At 44.2% G+C, this 20,086-nt stretch overlaps 1 protein-coding gene across 3 annotated transcripts in view; it reads left to right on the top strand.

Moving 5' to 3' along the window:
• Nucleotides 1–695: 695 nt before the first annotated feature.
• The window catches only part of TRIM67 (tripartite motif containing 67), a 42,102-nt gene continuing 22,711 nt past the window's right edge, over nt 696–20,086 (top strand). For 2 of the 3 annotated variants that reach the window (XM_033053985.2, XM_033053984.2), the window contains exons 1-5: nt 696–1,675; nt 6,928–7,023; nt 10,896–11,018; nt 12,285–12,395; nt 14,557–14,716. In XM_033053985.2, coding sequence (XP_032909876.1) covers nt 749–1,675; nt 6,928–7,023; nt 10,896–11,018; nt 12,285–12,395; nt 14,557–14,716 — 1,417 coding nt within the window. In that variant the 5' untranslated portion in view covers nt 696–748. The remainder of the gene's footprint in view (nt 1,676–6,927; nt 7,024–10,895; nt 11,019–12,284; nt 12,396–14,556; nt 14,717–20,086) is intronic. The other variant, XM_033053986.2, reaches the window with a different exon arrangement.

The following is a 20,086-nucleotide window of genomic DNA, read 5'->3' as shown; positions in this document are numbered from 1 at the left end:
CAGATTCCTGTTGGGGTCACAGGGCTGGGAGCTGGGGTGATGTGGCACGTCCCCCGCTCACTGTGCTCTGCCGCCCCTGCCAGCCCCAGTGCTCGTAGCTGGGGTTGTGCTTCCCTTTTAACCCCCTTCTCATCCCTCCCTCTGCCAGCGCCTGACATTTTGTGCATCTTGGTTGTGCTCCAGCATGGTGAGAGCCCTGTGAAGAAGAGGCACGAGCTTAGTTTGGTGGTGAGCATCCTGCTTTAATTGGGTGACAGGAGAGAGGACTACCAGAGATAACGAAACCCCGCCTGCGTCCAATCTGCTACAAAACAATGGCTTTATTTAAAGATATGAAGACATCGCTGTGTAGAGATCCTTTAAAAAATGTTTTAGCCTTTCCCAGCCGTAGAGAGAGCGACCACTTTATTTGCTGGAAAAGGGCTCTTCCCGCCCCTTCCTACCCCTGCCCTGCCTCCGCCCCCCGCCTCCCTTGCCCATATATTATTACTCTATGCCACCACCGTTAAAACAGTCCCGGCGCGCTCCGCTGCCCGCTGCCCCGGCGCTGCCCGGCCGTGCGGAGCTGTCTGTCCGCGCCGGGTGCTGAACCGCGCGGGGCGGCAGCGGCGCCCGGGGCGCTCCCGGCCTCGCCCCGGCGTCCGGAGCGGAGGGAGGCGGCGGAGGGGCCCCGCGGGGGATGGGGGGAGCCGGCGGCGACCCCGCGCCGCCCGCCTGAGGAGCCCCAGCACAAAGCCGCGCCGCGGCCATGGAAGAGGAGCTGAAGTGCCCGGTGTGCGGCTCGCTGTTCCGGGAGCCCATCATCCTGCCCTGCTCGCACAATGTCTGCCTGCCCTGCGCCCGCACCATCGCCGTGCAGACCCCGGAGAGCGAGCAGCACCTGCCGCCCCTGCTCCACTCGCGGGGCCCCGCGCCGCCCGCCGCGCCGGGAGCGGGGCCGGGAGCGGGGCCGGGAGCGGGGCCGGGAGCGGCCGCGGGCTCAGCCGCCTGCCTGGACTCGGAGAGCGCGGCGGGCGGCGGCGGCGGGGACCACGCGGATAAGCTGAGCCTGCACAGCGAGACCGACAGCGGCTACGGCTCCTACACCCCCAGCCTGAAGTCGCCCAATGGCGTGCGGGTGCTGCCGCTGGTGCCCGCGCCCCCGGGGGCGGCGGCGGCTCCGCGGGGCGCCGGCCCCGCCAGCTCCTCCCTCACCTGCCCGCAGTGCCACCGGAGCGCGTCCCTGGACCAGCGCGGGCTGCGCGGCTTCCAGCGCAACCGGCTGCTGGAGGCCATCGTGCAGCGCTACCAGCAGGGCCGCGCCGCCGCCGCCGCCGCCGCCAAGTGCCAGCTGTGCGACCGCAGCCCGCCCGAGCCGGCCGCCGTGCTGTGCGAGCAGTGCGAGGTGCTGTACTGCTCCGCATGCCAGCTCCGCTGCCACCCGGCCCGCGGGCCCTTCGCCAAGCACCGCCTGGCCCCGCCGCCCGCACACCCGGGCGCCCCCGGCGGCGGCGCGGACGGCGGGAAGGGGGCGGGCGGCGGCCGCAAGCTGCCGACGTGCGCCGAGCACGACCTGGAGAACTACAGCATGTACTGCGTGAGCTGCCGCAGCCCCGTCTGCTACCAGTGCTTGGAGGAGGGCAAGCACAGCAAGCACGACGTGAAGGCCCTGGGAGCCATGTGGAAGCAGCACAAGGTCAGTCCCGACAGCCGGCTGGGAGCTGCGGTGATGCCCAGAGCTAGGGTGATGCTCAGCACTGGGGTTTGTTCATCCCAATGCCCCAGCGGTGGGTTGCTGTTTGTGGGACATGAGGTTTTTCATGTCCATCATCCTCTCAGAGTTTTCTCCCTTCAGAATGGTGCTCTTAGGTTTTGGTCCTTCCTGACTTCCCGCTGACCCTGCAGCCTCTGCTCAGGGTCGGAAAACCCAGAGTCCCTCTCATGTTGGCATCACCTTGACCAGTGAGGTTCAACCAGGTCTCAGATAGCTGGAATTAGCAAGTTCATCTCACTAACTTGTTTACCTTCCACAGGGTCCTTGGCCGTCCTGTCCTCAGCCTTCCCATGCTGTCCCAGTGGCAGCAGCTAGCTGTGAAGAGACAGGATGGTTCTTCTCTCTTTTCACCACCTCCCTTTCATCCAGGAGTCAGTGCAAGATACCACAACCACATGTCAATGAAGCAGAGTGGCCCACAGCCACCCAAATGTTTTAGACAAGAAAGCGTGGTACAGATGATCATGGACACTGGGTGCTCTTCTGAGCTGTAAAAAGGTCTCCTCCCACTCTTTCGCAAACAAACCAGGAGTAATGGCAGGAGGGACTTTCATGACACAAAGATAAATAAGGAATTGTAGATGGGGACTAGGGACAAGTAAAACTTCTTTTAATTCACATATCATCACTGTCTGATTCATGCTTCCCTGCAAGTGATGTTCCCTATCCCTCCCTGATATCAGAGCCATTCACTTGGCTACACAGGGGTTTAGTGAAGTCTGGTAGAGCTGGCGGGTCACTTGGTCATGCTTTCCTTGCTAAAAATAAGGCTTTGCAACCATGTGAATAAAGAGCAAGATGTGGCCTTAGAAGTTGAAAATGTATATGAAGTTAGTTCTTTCTTGCTGAGGATGATGAACCCTGGAAATTGATTAGTTAATATTATATGAATGTGCAGAGGGGACTTCAATACCTGAAAGCTGAGGACAATCCTTTGGAGCTTCCTGCTGTACTGGGGTTAAAGAATTTCTTCCACAGCTATGCAAAGAGTACTTGACCAATTCTGCTGGCTGCAGGATCCCCTTCTTTTTACTCTTTGCTTGCAGTTAGCAGTAAAGAAAGCATAGAAATCCTTTCAAATAGCACAGGAAAGGTCAAAATCAAGACTGGTGTCATCATCCCTTGGTCATGGAGTGGCTGAGCACAAGGTAGACTGAGGTATTTGGCAAGGCAAAAAATTGACTTTCTATTTTAAGATCCAAAGAAGATGCCCCTAGGGGTCATGTGCATTGTTTATCCGTTCAAGAAGAAAGACAATCTTCTTCTGGAAGTGTTTCAGTTTGGATGTTCTGCCAGCAGCTCAGCCATCATTACTCCCTAACACAACGAGGGCTTGTGGAGAGGAGTTTTCTTGGCCCAGGAGCAGCAGATTAAACATTTGCAGCTGCTGTTCCTATCCCAGTGTCAGAATCCACTTCTGAGCAGAATTGTTTAGATGAGCAAGGTCTGAGTTCACAGTTCAAACGTGGCTGATGTTTTGGAGAATATGAGAGACGAGCTTGTGATGTATTATGGTCTACCTTGAGTTAAAACTGTTTGATGCCTTTTGGAACATTACAGTCCAGTGTAATCAAAGTTCAGAATCAGTAATTTTCTCTCTTTCCTACTCTCAAATATTGAAAAAAACCCTTTTGGCTTGTATTTTTACTGCATTTTTTCTGTGACTGAGGTGTCACAGAACATGATTTTTCTCTTGATTTGCATATACAATCAATGTCAAAATTCTAGTGAAAAAGAAACCCTCAAAATTAAGTTATCCTAGGACTCTGAAATTATGCTCTTGTGAGTATTATATTTTCCAGGAAAATGTGCTTTGCACAAAATAAATATAATGGAACTGTTTAGCCAGGCAGCCTAAATCATCAGCTCACATTCATTCAGATAAATTGTTTTGGAATTGGATACTTCTGCTTAGAAATCATTCTCTGATACAGCAATTTCTACAAGTTTATTACCTGCAGTTACTTTGGCCAAACCATAAATTACTTACACTGACTGGTATGCCAAACGTAATTTAAGGTTTATGTGCTCTCTCCAGATGCTCCAGACATGCTTGGTAGAGGCAGCTGAAAGGTTTGTTCCTAGCCCTAGAAGCCTTCCTTGTGTTAGCCCTTTGTTTGGCTCCTCCTTTGTCTGGGCCTTATCCAGTGACCTAGTGCCAAATCACAGAGGGTATAACCTTGTCCAGGCAGTGCTGCAGACCATGCAAAGAAATGTGCACTAACCCTGAGCTGTACTGTAGATACCAAAGCTATACTGGACTGTTTGCCCCTGTTAGTGGTGCAGGCTCCCCATTGCACTGCTGTGTGTAACTTCTCCTACAGAGAAAGTAAAATTGATATAGAATAACAACAAGGCTCCAATGGCACAAATCTATGAAAATCCCCCGGTTTAGCTGGACTTCATTATTTTCACTTGCCTAAAAAGTGGTTTGGACCAGCAGTTCAAGGTTATTAAGAAAAACTGTTAGTCTTGTGTTGGAGTTTAATCTTTCATGTCTTCTTAGCAAGTACAGTGGTAATGTAATGACATTTAGGTAGGACTTCAGACCTATCAATATGAGGAATGATGGGGGACACATTTCAGCTCTGCCCATTCTAAAGGGTTAACTGTACTTAAGTATGTACCAAAATGCTAAAAACACCCACAGCTGGATAGGTCTGTGAAGGGCAGGCAGGCAGGGAGTTGCACGTAAGTGTAGGAGTCCACATTCCTGCTTTTATTTCCTGACCTAAAGACTTGTGTTCCCAAAAACATGTGGGCTTTATGAGAATTCAACGCTAGGACAAGCTTATCTAATCAATAGTCAATCTGCTGCTAAGAGAGATGGAGGGAAGGCATGCTAAATGAGCATGAACTGTTTGGTTGAAAAAGGACATGGCCATTATCTGGTTCATTTTCTGAAATCAGAGGTCTTCCCTGCCCATCTGGGTTTAATTACTTACCCTTGTGATTTCTGTGTTCCTGTAATTGATGGAAATAGAAACGTGGTATCCATCTCCAGCCCTCACATTACTGGTTTCAAGAACAGGTATTAAAATTAAGATAACACCAAGTAGAATATAATTTGTCAGGAGTTTTTAATTGTCCCAGTCACTGGAGCTTATTACATCTCAGTTCGGCTTACAATAAATATTTCTCTGATATGAAAGATTGTTCTGGATGTACAGGGCATTTGTAATGGCTTGGTTGGTTTACTGAGGGCTTAGTCATGTAGCGCCACTTGATTTTAATGAGAAGTGCATGACTAAATTCCTCTGACTTGCAAGGTATCTTTTACAAATGCTTGGAAAAACAAAGCTATTATCTCTAAGTGGGTTTCACAAATGGAAATCTGGTCTTCTCCTCAGCTTCATGCTGCAGTCGAGTTAATGCAACCACAGGTTTTAATGAACAGATCAATTTGCTTATGAGCCCTTTAGACAGTGACATGGGTGAGTTTCTGTTGCAGCTCTCTGTGATGGGAGTGTGCCAGGAGCCAGGAGTGACTGTGCTGATTGCCATTGGTGTATGTGCTTATTACAATTCATCTGTGGTGGTTTTCTACAGCTGCTGTGATGCCCACATAATGCTTTTGTCTCTTCTGGTCTGGTGAAATGCACTTTGAGGTGATTTGAGAACTGGGGCAGATGTTGGGAAAGTGGAAGTTTGACTTTTCTTGGGACCAACCATTGATTTTGATTTGAAAGAAAAGAACTCTTCCATCCCTGGAACTATCTGGTCAGGACAGTCAATGATAGAGAATATAATGCTTCTGCCACCTGTTTATTTCTTGCTTGCACTCCAGCTGTTTTGTCATGTGCTGCTTTCATCTTGTTCTGTGTTATCTTGACAAATCAAATGCTCAGATGTGCCCTGTGAGTGGAGCAAAAAGTGTGATCAAAAAAGGTGGGCTTCAAACTTTGGCAAACATGATCAGCCTGTGCAGAGCTGACTTCAAGTCCTGATTGTCTGATCTGGCAGAAAACAGAGAGACTTTCAAGGAGAGTTTCATGGAGTTTGCTACTATGGCCTCCCATAGAGTTAATATCAAACATAATCATTTCAGGTTTTTGTGCATTTTCAAGGGTTTGTGTAGGAATACAGTAAAGATTGAAATGTTGAGAAACAGGCACAGTAATGTGTCTTCCCTTTATCTATGTTACTAATTAATTTCGTAAAGCATATTCTCATTTAGAATTTAGCACTGATGTGCTTTCAAGGGGCCACTTTCCAGCCTCTTGTTCTCCAGTCTTACATACTTCCAGGGCTGTTCCATCCCAGGTGCAGAATCTCTCAGTGACATCAGCCAGATCTTTGAGTACACTTAGTGAATCCTGTTGGGACTCACAGTGATCCATCTGGAGTAGCAAATCATGCACAAATTTGGGGTTGACTGGGAGAATGAGTCTCACAGTCATGGTCCTCCAGCTCAGGACACTGGGACCCCCAGAATGCATCACTGATCTGCCAGGGGCAAAACCACGGTTTCCAGCCTGTGCTTGAAGTTCATCCACAAACCTCTGGTTCAGCTTAGAGATCTCAGCTGTCAGCTAAAGAAAGGGAAGGTTAGGCCTCGAATGTGGACTTAAAAAAGACATATTCTATGTGCCTTACTGGTCAAAATTTGGAGGAAGGGTTTTTCCAACATTTGCAGAGACATTCACCCCCTTGTTGACTTGGAGCATTGGAAACTGGAGCCCCAAAGGGACATTAGTATGAAGTCTGAGAAGGCAGGTTTGTCTTTAAAGTCCTAGTGTATCTCAGGTTTGGTAGGATCTACCACATTGATAAAGATTTCAGACTTGGATGAAAAGGAAGTGTGATTTTGGAAAGTGCTTGGGGATTTTTCAGCATGACAGATGCTCCTGTATAAGTGTAAGACTACTACCTCCTTATACATGTGGGTAGCTGTCTTACAAAAAGGTGTTTTGACTTATCAAGTTGCTGCAATAAAGTGGAACGAGCAGACACAATACTTGACTGCCCCCACATGCATATTTCACCCTCATTAAATCTGATTACAGTAAAAATCTTAACTATTCTTTTCTAGCACAAACACTTTGTGGAATTAGGAATACATGTAAGCCTTTTAGCACATTATTAATCATCAAATCCAAGGATTACTAAGAAAAAAACATTTGCATTTTATCACTAACTTTTTCTTTATTCTCCTCATTTTTTCTCCCTTGCAGGCACAGCTGTCTCAGGCTTTAAATGGTGTTTCAGATAAAGCAAAGGAAGCTAAAGAATTTTTGGTTCAGCTGAAAAATTTATTGCAGCAGATCCAGGTAAATGTAGAATATTATCTGTTTTGATAGTACAGTAATCAATAGAACAAAGTGAATAATTTATTTGATGACTTTGTCTCCTGTGCTATTCTCATCTTTCCGGGAATCATCTGACCTTTCCTGAATGGATTTACTAGGTAAAAATTATTCATCAAATAATGCCTGCAAGCCCCTCTTAGCTTCTAGATTGTTTGCTGTTTGTTGCAAAAAGCTGATACTCAATACTGGACATCTGAGCTGTGTTGATTAGTGTTTGATTGAACCCATTAGTCATGCTTCTAGGCTCCTCCCTGGCTGCAATTGCTTGAATTTGGCATTGAGGATAAATTCTCATTTTAACACATGTAAAATTTACTGCTAGCTTTTCATCTTACATTTTCTAAAAATGCACTAATTTCTGCAAAAAATCCAGTCAACCTGCCTATTGGAGTACTTGTAGGAATGTCTTACACATACTCAAAAATACAGGAATATTCTACTAAAAAACCAGAGTAACTGCTGCTAAATCAATGTGTCGTTTATTGGAGCGTAAGTTATTTTCATGCTTGTAATTGTCCAGATTTAATAGTCAGAAAAAAGGGCTCACAGTGAGTGCAGTAATTGAGGGCACAAACCCAAAATGAAACAAACCTTAATTTCAATCAAATTAGACTCATCAGTGCTGGAGGTCAGATAATCCTCAAGGCCCTTCTCGCCCTGCAGAGTGTACCTGGAAATGTGCCACTGTAGCTTGAGCTGCACAGTGTCCAGGAGGGGACACTGGTATTCTGCTGCAGCAGTGCTCTACAGCGATGGGATATGCATCATCTGCTCTTCAGCAGCCCACTCTGCTGCTTGCTCATCTTTCATCAACAAGCCCTGCACTTGTTAGTAACAGGAAACCAAAGCAGAAGTTCAAGAAGTCTATAATTTATTCATTAAAGTATTCCACTTAAAACCCCGAGGATGAATTCGTAGCACATGAGCTGCCCAAGTTCTTGGGTTGCCTCGGGGCAGCCTGACTACCCACCCTCACAGTGTGCCGTGGCCACGTGGGGAAGGGAACACGCCAAAATGAGAAACTGGTAAAATTAAAGGACATTTAACTGAGAGAAACCAGTGCAAAGCCACTGACTGGCACTTGTAATGTGCTGTATTTTGGCTATAGTGTGAGGTTTCTCTCAGCTGACTTACTCTTTTAACAGTTATGTAGCTTGGCTAGTCTACTCGTTAGGCTTTTTTCACTGTCCAAGGAGAAAAGACAGGCACCTCTAGAGAGCACTTCTTCCTATAGGTATGAACAGAAAACAGCAGCCTATCACCAATCTTTCTTGAGTCATCTAGCTCCATTACAAATGTATTTTTCCCTCCTGAAACCTAGAAGTGGCCCATTATGACTATTTATGACTATGCTGTAAAATCCTTTAATGTGTTCCAATAAAATCAGTGCCAAATTGCTCTGCATAAGGGAGCTGCTACAGTTGAAGCAAAAGACCAAGCCATTTATTTGATGCTGCTCATTGCTTAAATGCTGGAGGAGAGCTCAGAAAAGGAAATTATATCCAGCACTCCTCTAACATTTAGCCAAGTCTGGGCACAAATCAAATCTGACCCTCATGTGTTGAGCCAGTCTTCATCCTGAGCCTGAGTGAAACATCAAATTTCAGCAAACCAAGTCAGCAGGACTGATCAGCTGCATATTGTATTCCTGAGTAAAACAAGACCGTGGCATGGCTCCAAGACGATCATCCACACACTTTAACCCTTAAGGAGCTCCCTGGAATGGTTTCCTCCCGTGGCAAACTGCACTCTTCTCAGGTGATGTTAGAGCAGCCTTTGATGACAGCACATACCAGGGAGTGCTCCTGGTAGTCAGGTTTGGTACAGCCACACTCTTCAAGGGGAAAGGGTTTAGATGTGTCATGAGCCAATCTGTGCCTTTTGACATTTGGACAAAGAACAGTTCTTGTGCTGTTATTTTGTGGAGGAACAGATGTAGCTTTTGTGCATAGGTTTATAGCCAAACACACATCTCAGAGCAGGTTATTTACAGTAGAAATCTTATGATGGTTGCCACACTCACGTATGGACATTTACTCCTCAGCAAAAATGTATTTTAGTAATACTTTTACACAAAGGAGCAAGCAATACGTACATTTTATTATCCTTTCTCAATGCATGGCAGACCAGACAGCCATCCACACTCGATCTCCTCTCTGAGTTTGCCAGAGCTAACAGGAACCCTGCTTTTATCTTACCTGGGGCAGTTTGCAAATTCATAATCTACTTTTCTTTTCCCTGCTTTCCAGATCTGTTGTTTTACCCCTCTTTTTTCCTGCCTTTCTCTTCTCTGAGGTCACTTTTATATCTCTTGGTCTTTTCTTTTCAGATTCTGCCTGTTCCTCATTGCTCCTGTTGCTTCCTTGATTCTCCCTGTTGCTGTCATGATCTGATTTTCCCATTTTCCCATCTGCTGTAACAATTTCATGCTTTCTCACTCGAAGGAGACATATTGCCAAACACCCCATTTGATGTGTGAGCAGAAAATGAGGAGAGAAATGATGCACTGCAGCCTCCACTGATTCAGGCTCTGTGCACAAACCTGCACTTCACGAGTAATGGGATGCAAATGGGCTTAAGGGGGAGCTGGGTGTGGCACAAGCCGAGGAGGGAGCGATGCAAGCAGGAAGAGTCCAAGACAAAGCTGTGAGCAGGAGCTGAGCCGTCTGGTGTCTCCCCACCACCAGCTAAACCCCCGCCCACATCTCGCTGGCAGGGTTAGGACTGCAGTGGGAGCATCTCTGGGAACACTGGCCCCGCATCCAGCAGCTGGAGAATGGGATGCATGGCTCACAGTGAGGGAAGGGAGTATAGTGCTGAAAATTTTGAACTCAAAATAAAGAAGACAAAGCAAATGAGTAGAAAATAGAAACAAAAGAGCTAAGAGATAGTAATGAGTTAGGGGAGTATAATGGCTTAGCAAAGCAGTGCTTCTCCTTCAGTACATATTTAAAATCTCACATTTAATGATGTTGTGGGTTTGTTTTTTTTTTAATTGGGGTATTTGGGGGGAAAGTTGATAGTGTATTTTTGTTTTTTAATTGGGGTATTTGGAAGGAAAGTTGATAGCAGACCTAAACATCTCCTTGGAAGAGGCACTTGAAAGTTTTCTTCTCGTAGTCTCATGAGCAGAGGAGGTGAGGGAGAGTCTTCCTTTGAATGGGTACTACAGCAGCAATTCCAGGGATTTATGTAATGTTAAATTGTTCCCAGATCCTACTAAAGGCTCAGTGCTGTGTACCTCATGCTGGTTTCTGCCTAGCAAAGAATTTTACCAAAATGTGAATAGAAACTTGCCTCTTTTTTCAAAAGCTAATCAAGCACATAGCTCCACAGCCAAGTGCTAGCTATTTTAAAAAAAGTACTCAAAGCAATACACAAACCTTAGGGCTTTGTTCCTCATTAATTTCCTTGTAATAAGCCAGTAGACCAGATTCTGGTCCATAATTCTGTTCTAATTGCTGTGGTACAGAGCCAGTGATTTCGAAGTTGCTACAGTGGGATAATTAAAACAGATTGGAGCAGAATCCTCTTATGTACGTATGCACTGTGTATGTTACATTGAGCATTTCCATTATGTTGTACTACATCTGTTGTCGGGAAAGTGCCAGTAAATCAAGGTTTTCAATAAGACCATTTGTGGTGTGGCATCTTACTGTTTCATTTTATATCATGCAGCTATTACTGGTACAGCTGTAATGAAATCAGAAAGGCAACAAAATTGCTGAAGGTCTTGAAAGGAAATATTTTCTGAACAGAAAAGCAGGTATGAGCAATAGCTTAAGCTGCAAACTATGCTTTCTTTGATGGATATGACTCTCTCCTTGGTGCAGGAGAACGGGCTGGATTATGAAGCCTGCCTAGTGGCTCAGTGTGATGCCTTGGTTGACGCGCTAACACGGCAAAAGGCAAAGCTGCTCACAAAGGTCACCAAGGAGCGGGAGCACAAGCTGAAGGTGAGCACTCCTCTCATCAGCTCAGCACAGCTGATACCTGTATACACACCTGGAACATAGCTGGTGTGTTTTGTCAAGTTCCCCAACCCTTTACACCACGAAATCTCCTGTTAACCAAATCCTAAAGTGCTTTAACAGGTTCCAGTTCAGCAGTTTAATGGAACTGTGCTTACGCACATTAAATGATGGACAACTTCAGCAGTTTGTTGAACCAGGCCATCAATCTTTATTTATCTGACGGTTTGGGGCTATCTCATGAGAGGTGCTTATCAGTGAAACCTGAGTGTGGTTTGGATTTTGGGAGCTTCTGTCCAAGTAAACAGTTGTGATTTTGATATCTCTTTCAATCTTTAAATTCAGGTAAGCCACCTCCAGAAATACATGCACTACTCAAATTATATTAAAGAAATGTAGTAAAAGGACATGGCAAGAAGAAATCTAAAGTGGTTGAATGAAGTGGTAGTCAAGAAATATTTAAATAGACGCATTTCTTAAAATGCTGATCTTTATGTGATTTTGAAGTACTATAGTGCCATTCACGTTTTAAAGTGTCTAAGACAGAAGGAAAAACTGAAGTGGATTATCTAAAATATCAGTTAACAAAATCTACCTGAGATCAGCATTCAGCTTACTTAACAAGAACCAGCACTTAGAACATACTGCTGACAGCACAGCAAGCCCTGCAGCTTATTGCTGTCACAAGTTGTCCTACAGAACACTGTTAGTGCTGTTAGACTTAGTCCACAGCCTGGTGGGAGCAGAAAGGCCAAAATCTGGAAAAATGGGGTGCAGCTATTTTATTTCTTAATTCCAGCAATGTGTTCTCAAGCAGGGCAGGTTCAATGATAAATTGTGAAGAGAATGTTAGGGTATGATCTGTGAGAAACCACTCCAGCGGTTTGCCTCTAAAGTGAAGGATGTTTTAAAAGCTCAGATTTTAGTGAAAGTGTGACTGGAAATGTGAACACTGCAAATGCAGAGACATGTTCTGTGCCCTCTTTGCCCCAAGCAAGCCTAATCTTTGAGCAATTAATCTGCTCTGAAAATTGAGATTCCCTGTGCAAAACATTTTGCCAAGCTAATTATCGGTATTTACTATACAGAGCAAGTGAGTGAAGCTGATGGAGATACGGCAATGGCCATATGGCAGCTAAATTAAGCATAGATTTAACATACTCTCCCATTCCTTGTCTCTTCTGAAAGAATTTTATACAATTCGCTGCAAGCTGAGGCAGCCATAGAACTGTACTGTTGTTTGTTCTCCAGGTTGTTTGGGACCAGATAAATCACTGTACACTGAAGCTACGCCAGTCAACAGGGCTTATGGAATATTGCCTAGAAGTTATCAAAGAAAATGATCCCTCTGGGTTTTTACAGGTATTTTTCTTCCTAATGTTCTGGGAATAAAAAAAAAAAAAAAAAAAAAAAAAAGACAATACATTATTTAAGCTAAGTGTAAAAATGTGTGGCTTTGTTAATTAGCCCCTTCCATCTCCAAGGGACATTCACCTTAACTCCTCTAAGTACTGTCTAAAAACTCAGAGAGCCTGGTGACTGCATGGGGGTCCCAGAAAATAGGACATTTTAACATAGTAACAAAGAGGACTTTAACATCTGCCTGAGGTGGGGAGTTAGTGGTCACACCACTCCCCTAACTCCTGATGTTTTTCACCTTGCCAAGCCCTTCCTTCTAGGCTGAAAGATAATTTGCAGTTAATGATGGCTATTTGCAGAGTATTATTTTATTCTCATCAAAGAAACCCAACACAGGGCCCCACAGAGCTCTGTGATTTATTTGGAGAGGTCAGTGAGTCAGCAGAGTAGTACTTCTCCCCCTTGTGCTTCTCCCCTTTGCTTTCCCAAGTAAAAGAGTCCTTTCAACAACTGCCCTGTAAGGAAATCTAGTTTGAAGGAGCTTGCATGTAGCTTTGCTTCACTGAGATTGTTGCATCAAGACCTGTGGCAGCTCCAGGTACCTTTTTTTTGCAAAATATCGCCTAGGCATTAATTGCCTTAATATTCAGGATATTGTTTCTAATATCTATTGATGAAACAAAACATAACAGTGTTATTTCCCCATAAATTATTTTGCTTATTTTATTCTAATATGTTTATTAATTATCTTATTTTGCCCCAGTGGTTTTGTTGCCTTATTTATTGCCTAAAAAGAAAAGTACATCAAACAAAATGACCTGCACACATGAATGAATGAGTGTCAAGGGTCTGTCAGAGCATCCCTAAAAAACAGGATGAGAATTAGCCAGCCTAAACCCATTAGCACTCCAGACTGATTGTCACTGTCATGTCTGGTCTCAAGCAAGAAAGGAGAATGTGTGGTGTAGATTAATCTGAAGATTACACAGATTTTAACAGGCTGTTGGTTGGACACTACAGGACAAACAAAACCTTTAGGTCTTACCTACATGCTATCTAGATATATGCTTTACTTTCTTTCCAGCTTGCTTTCTCTGTAACTTTAGTGGCTTCAGTTTTTGCAGCCCCCCTTTATACAAAAAATAATTGTTTTTACTTTTTCCTGGTTTATCTAATGATGCTTTTGAGACACTCAGGCACTGCATTACTTTGAGCAAGCACTCCTGCAGCCAAGATATTGAGACATGGCCAAAGGATCCAGCATCCCAGTAAGTGACTCTGAGGTTGCAGGAGGCTGTGGGATACTCCTCCACCTACTGCACAGACTAAATAGGAGCTGATGATGCAGAGGCTCAGACAGGAGTGTCCTCAGTATAAAAGTATTGAGGAAAAGTATCTGAATTCTTGCAACAAAGGAAAACTCACTCTGTTATACCCAGAAGAAAATTCTACTCCCTGTGACTTACAGGAATTTCATTGTCAGGGACTTCAGATATCCAAATGTCAGCCTCACTGAACTCAAGGACAGTTGAGTTCATTGCTTTCCACAGAGCCAGGATTTAACTTCCAGAAGCAGCTTCTGTGATCATTTTAGTTTGACTTTTGGTCTGACTGTCTGTGGGCTGAGCTAGAGCAAAGCTTTAAAAATTAAATTCAGTTTTGATGTAATGGTAGAAAATCCATCATATATGTGAAAATCTATCTGACAATTTATCATCCTCACTGTGAGTAATGTATACGTTCCTTACCATTTGATTTTTTTAATCCTTTAGCTTTCACCCACTGAATCATCTCTACTGAATGGAGAGACTCAAACATTTAAGCTTCTCTTTGTGCAACTTCTTTTTAAACAGGAGAGCAAAAGTAGATCACACAGATCAGAGAACAGAGTACAGAATTATATGTGGAATTCAAAGGCATGACACACAACATAATCTGAACAGGCTTTATAAATGCAGTTTTTACTTTCCTAGCCTGAGATTTATCTTGAAAAGACAAGATGAAAGGATGCAACATAAATGGACCTCGCCCCAAAACGACCAGATCCCATCTCATCTGTTTTGCTCTCTTAATCCTGTTTCCTTTGTGCTCTGTCTCACAGGCATTCTGTCATTTTTAATGTGTGCATCTGCCATTTCATTATAAACCTGATACTCTCTTTCAGATTTCAGATGCTTTAATCAAGCGTGTTCAGGTATCTCAGGAACAGTGGGTCAAAGGAGCCTTGGAGCCAAAAGTATCTGCTGAGTTTGACTTGACTCTGGATAGTGAACCTTTACTGCAGTCAATTCACCAGCTGGATTTTATTCAGATGAAATGTAGGGGTGAGCTTTTATGATTTTCCTTTTTCTGTTTTTCATGCATGTGTTGAAACAGTGCTGGGAGGTGTGAGGACACCGAAGGAGGAAAGAGGAACGACTTGAATTTGCTGGATAGTTTTAAAAGGTTTTCAGGCAAATTCAGGTTACTGAGTGTTTCCTGGAAAGGTGTGCTCCCCTCACATGTATAATCTTTAAGTACATCTGGTATTTCTATCTGAGATGCTCTTAAAGATAAATTCTACAGAGTAGGATTTAGGAGATTAATAAGACATGAGCTGCATGAAACTTAATGACATTTTGTAGCATTCCAAGGTTTGACATGGTTAATCCAAGATACCAGTTACCCCTATCTTGTCAGAAACAGCTGAAGCAGAAAATAAATACTACACACACACACACATGCTTGAATAGGGAAAAAAAACCCCAGCCTTTGACCTTTAACTTGTATCTGGACTGTGCTGCAAAAAGTGCCCATCTTAATAAAAAAGTCACGAGGAAGAGATTCACAAGGGGAAAGTGCCTTCATGGCTGTAGCACACAAGGGGACAGTTGCTCCATGGCTGTACCATTCCATGGTTCCAGGTATCTGGATAATTCTGATGGACCACCTAGAGGGAACTGAGGTTAAAAAGTGTATCTGAAAGAAGAAACTGATGAACAGAATGCGCCACTGACATTAAAAAAAAAAAAAAGGAAAAAGTAGCATCATGACCTTGTAATAGGGCTAGTTTATACAGAGCAGGATGAGAACTAGAGAACTGCAACCGAATTAGATAGATCTGTAGAACAGTTTGGTTTGAAAACCATTGTGGTCCCTGGGAATGATGTCATTAGCTTCTCCCAGTGGTGATTCAAGCCTTAATTATACATGTGGGTGACAGGATAGAGGCTGCCAGAAGTCAGTGAATGAGTTAAGAATATTTGTGTAGTGATGTCAGATGGGCTTTTTTTGTTTGTTTTAAGCGAACATAAAGAACTTTGTTCAGCTTGTGTTCTCTCTGGGCCTAATTCTGCATCTAAGACACCGAAGATGAAGTAATTAGGGTGCATAATTTGGCAGATACATGGAGAAACAATGTACAAACAGTTAAAGGCCAGAGTCTGCTCACCAAAAATGCTTTGCATCTTGGCATAAACAGGCTGTGTTAAAGTTATTCAGTAAACTCTGTGAACTGCTCCTTTGAAATGTTGTCAGACAGGCAAGTGGAGTCAAGAGAGAAGGAATATCACTGATAAAACTCTGAATGCTGTCTTCACTTGTCTTTTTAAAATCCGTTTATGTTTAATGCTAGCCATATTTATTGTGAAATATATTTAATAATAATCTCCCACCACTCTCCTTTTCAAACATATAAAAAATTTAGTTAAACTAGTCACATAGATTGCTAATTAACCACAGGTTACCTGAGGTGAGAGCAACTTAGGTATTTGGTTTGTGGTCATTCACCTGGCTTTGAGCTTGAAGACTTACAAAGCTTTAAGGGAGCCAGATTCACTTGTGCTTTATGAAAGATAGTGTCACCTGTTGTGCTCTCATTTATCATAAAATGGCAAGGAAGCTCTGATAGCAAGTTAGACACAATCTGAGGAGCAGAGAAGAAGACAGGACTTCTTGCAGCCCCAGCCTGTGCAGAGCTTCCAAACACCCTTGGGCTTTGCTCCCTGGAGGCAGGCTGGCCCTCAGGAAGGGCTTTTGCTTGATCTGTCCAGGGATTATCTGCTGCTTGTCCCATCAGGTTGGTCAGCACAGCTTGTGTGATTGTGCACACACCACACAAAGAATAGTGGAAAGGGTGTTAACCTGGCCACCACTCCTTAAGGTGCCTCAGGGATGGCATTAATTCTGCATTCTGCATGCCCCAGCAGAACAAGCCACTGACCACCCCCAAGCTAGCATTCATAGGCATCGGGCATTGTTCAGTATATAGACGTGCATTTATCTTCCTCCATTTACAACAGCAGGTCTATTTTCATCTGAACTTCTCAGTCTGACTTTGGCCTTTTTTTTCCCCTGAAATTTTACTTTTATGTCCTCAACCAACTCTGCATTATTTTAGAATCATAAAATGATCTGGGTTGGAAGGGAATTTTAAGGATCATCTAGTCCCATGGGTAGGGACACCTTTCACTAAACCAGATTGCTCAGAGCCCCATCCTGCCTGGCCTTGAACACTGTGGGGCATCCATAGCTTCCCTGGACACCCTGTTCTAGTGCCTCATCACCCTCACAGTAAAGACTTTCCTCCTAATATCTAATCTAACCTGTCTTTCTCTCAGTTTGAAGCCATCCTCCCTTGTCCTATTACTACATGCCCTTGTAAAATGTCCCTCTCCAGCTCTCTAGTAGTCCCACTTTAGATACTGGAGGGGCACAGTCAGGTCTCCCTGGAGCCTTCTCTTCTCCAGGCTGAACAACCCCAGCTCTCCCAGCCTTCCTTCAAAGGAGATGTGCTCCAGCTCTCTGATCACCCTTGTGGCCCTCTTCTGGACCTGCTCCAACAGTTCCATGTCCTTGCCATGCTGGAGGCCCTGGAGGTGGACACAGTACATCAAGCCATTGACCATAACTCTTTCAGTGCAGCCATCCAGCCAAGTCCTTATCAACTGAGAGGTCCATCCATGAAAATTATCGTCTTTCCGTTTTAGAGACAGGGATGGCATGTGGGACAGTGTCAAAGGCTTTGCAGAACTCCAGGTAGGTGACACCAGATCCTCTTCCCTCATCCACCACTGCTGTTATTCTGTCGTGGAAGGCCACCAAATTTGCCAGGCATGATTTGCCCTTCTTCAGATGCACTATTTGCATTGTCTCATGCAGAGTGGTCTTGCATCTAGAAATATAGGTATCACAGAGTAATCAGCATTTCAGGAGCAAGCACCCAAACTAGTTGGGAACATCACTTTGCTGACTGTAAGGAAAAGCTGCAGCGGCATGGCAATGTTTTGCTGTTTATCACCATGAACACTGGAACAGGTTGCCCAGAGAGGTTGAGGCATCTCCCTCACTGGAGATATTCAAGAACTGTAGGGACACAATCCTGTGCCAGGTGCTCTGGGATGACCCTGCTTGAGCAGGGAGGTTGGAACCCTGTGGTCCCTTCCAACCTGACCTGTTCTGTGATTCTGTGACTTGCATATTTCTGAGCATCCACCTTCACAAAGAAAAAATGTGCGTGTTTCTTCACATCTGCTCCTCCTTCTTCAATCCTACCTACACTAGCACACCAAAAAGTCATTTGCCAAATGTTGGTGTTGACGTGAATGTTATTAAGTCATTTTGCGGGTTAACCTGAGAACGGCAGATGCTTTAAAGATGTCAGTAAAGGAAGTTTTGGGGAGATATAGGAGAGCATGGCTTGTCCAACTCTAAGGTTTTTTTTTCCAAAATCTTTACAATGTAATATCTGTATTACTGTTATCAGTGCTTAGTACATGACTGAATTTCTTTTTTTTTTTTTTCAAACTCTGGCCTCATTCGACCTCATTGAGCTTGCATGGGTCATTTAGAGTGAAAGCATGCTTGTAAATAAACATTGATTCACTGTGTTAGACAAAGAAGAATGAAAATGAGAACAAATCACATTACATTTGCTTTGATGACATGTTCATCATGATGATGACATTACTGATGCACTCTAAGCACAGATCTAAAGTTCATCTCAAAAAATAAAGATCACAGGGTTCTCTTTCTTTTTTACAGAAAGAAGACACAATCTGAGAACAAATTAAGTGTGATAGGTGCAGAAGTGATGCTTAGGTAGTCATGTTGACCAAAAGGTCTCACTGAGTCCCACACTCCCTGAGCCAGCTGACCTGAGAGACACTGACACAGCTCTAGAGTTGCTGGCATTTTGGGCTTTCCCAGATAATTTTCTCTGTCCATGTTTTCTTCTCTCTGTTGCTTTTACTGAGTGCCTTGGTACTAAATTCCTGTCCTCTGATGCCTGGCCTAATGTGTACCTCACATATTCTCAGTTAAAGCTATTGGCACGGGCAAGTGCATGTTCTGGGTTTGTTTTGATCACACAGCTGTAACTGGCATGCAGACTTGATTGGTTGAAAAACAGGACTAGATAGAAAATAGGAAAACATATAGCTGTTCTGCTGTTCTGTACCACCTCTGAATATTCATTCATACACCCTTTCTCCTTGTCCTGAATGACTGACTCCTTCCCTCTTCTGCAAACCATGAAGATTCCTCAGACACATCTGCCACAAATCTCTGCTTCTCCAGGCATGAGCTGTACAGCCCTGATGATTAAAGGACAACTGTTCCATCTTAAGCTTCACCTCTGGTTCTTTCTGCTCTATGTCATGGCCTCAGCTCCTTGTGGTCTCTCCTTCTCTCCTAGCACTGTTTCTAAGGCACTTGCTACAGCAGTGACTCAGGCCATTCCAGGGCGGTACTGAAGTTTTGGAGGAGGTCAAAGTTTCCATGTTTTTGGGAGTCCCATTTTTATCGTGCATTTAGTCCTTTAAAAACTGGTCTGGGTAGGTGAATGACATCATTGCATCACTTGCTTGTCAGGAGTACAAAAGACATCTTAGAGTAGCCCTACTGTACCCTGTGAGGGGACTGCCCTGATCAGCCATGAAATGCATTGAGCAATGTGTTTTGGGAACTGCTCAGTTGACAAGAGACATCAGTCAGTGTCACATTTCTTATCGAAGAGTGACCTGAGTGAAGCACTTTTAAAATAGCAAGACATCATTTAGACTCATTAATAAGTCCCTCTGTGCCAAAGCAGTATCATTTCTCCCTTTTTATTTTTAATATTTTCTTTCAAAAAATCCCTTGAGAACTTTAAATTGGTCAAGAAGAGGGACAGAACTGTAATTTAACATCTCAGTCTTTTTTTCCCTGGCACTTAGCCTATATTTTTCTTTTCTTAGTCCTATTCCATTGCTTGTTGTTGTGAAGTATACACCAGTGTCCCAATTATTCAACTCACTTTGCACTTTCCTATGGTTTTTACAAGTGTTCATCTTCTCTCCTCTCATAAAGAATTAGAGATCAAGGCAAATCTCTGCCCATGCACATCCAGTGGAAGAAGCAGGAGGGCAGGCACAGAGAGCATCATGTAGCAAATCTGCACAGCTGCTTGGCAGGAGCTTCTTGCCTCTCCTTCAGGAGAGTTGTGCAGTTCATGCCACAGGCTGGCTCAAAGAGAGCAGGAGGCTGGTATGGATTACTCACAAAGCCTTGAATATCCAGCAACACATTAAAGAAGCCAAAGCACTTCCCCAAAATATGTGAGACTCTCACACATTGGGCCAAAATTCACACTTCCACTGGGAAGTGGGAACAACAGCACTCTACTGGATGAAAACATATTTTATTCCTAGACAGCATTCCTGTTTACATAATTAAAA

Source organism: Catharus ustulatus, chromosome 3 (genome assembly GCF_009819885.2).
Source record: "Catharus ustulatus isolate bCatUst1 chromosome 3, bCatUst1.pri.v2, whole genome shotgun sequence".
Lineage (NCBI taxonomy): Eukaryota > Metazoa > Chordata > Aves > Passeriformes > Turdidae > Catharus > Catharus ustulatus.
Note: the sequence above shows the minus strand (reverse complement) of the source record. Positions and strands in the feature narration are given on the sequence as shown.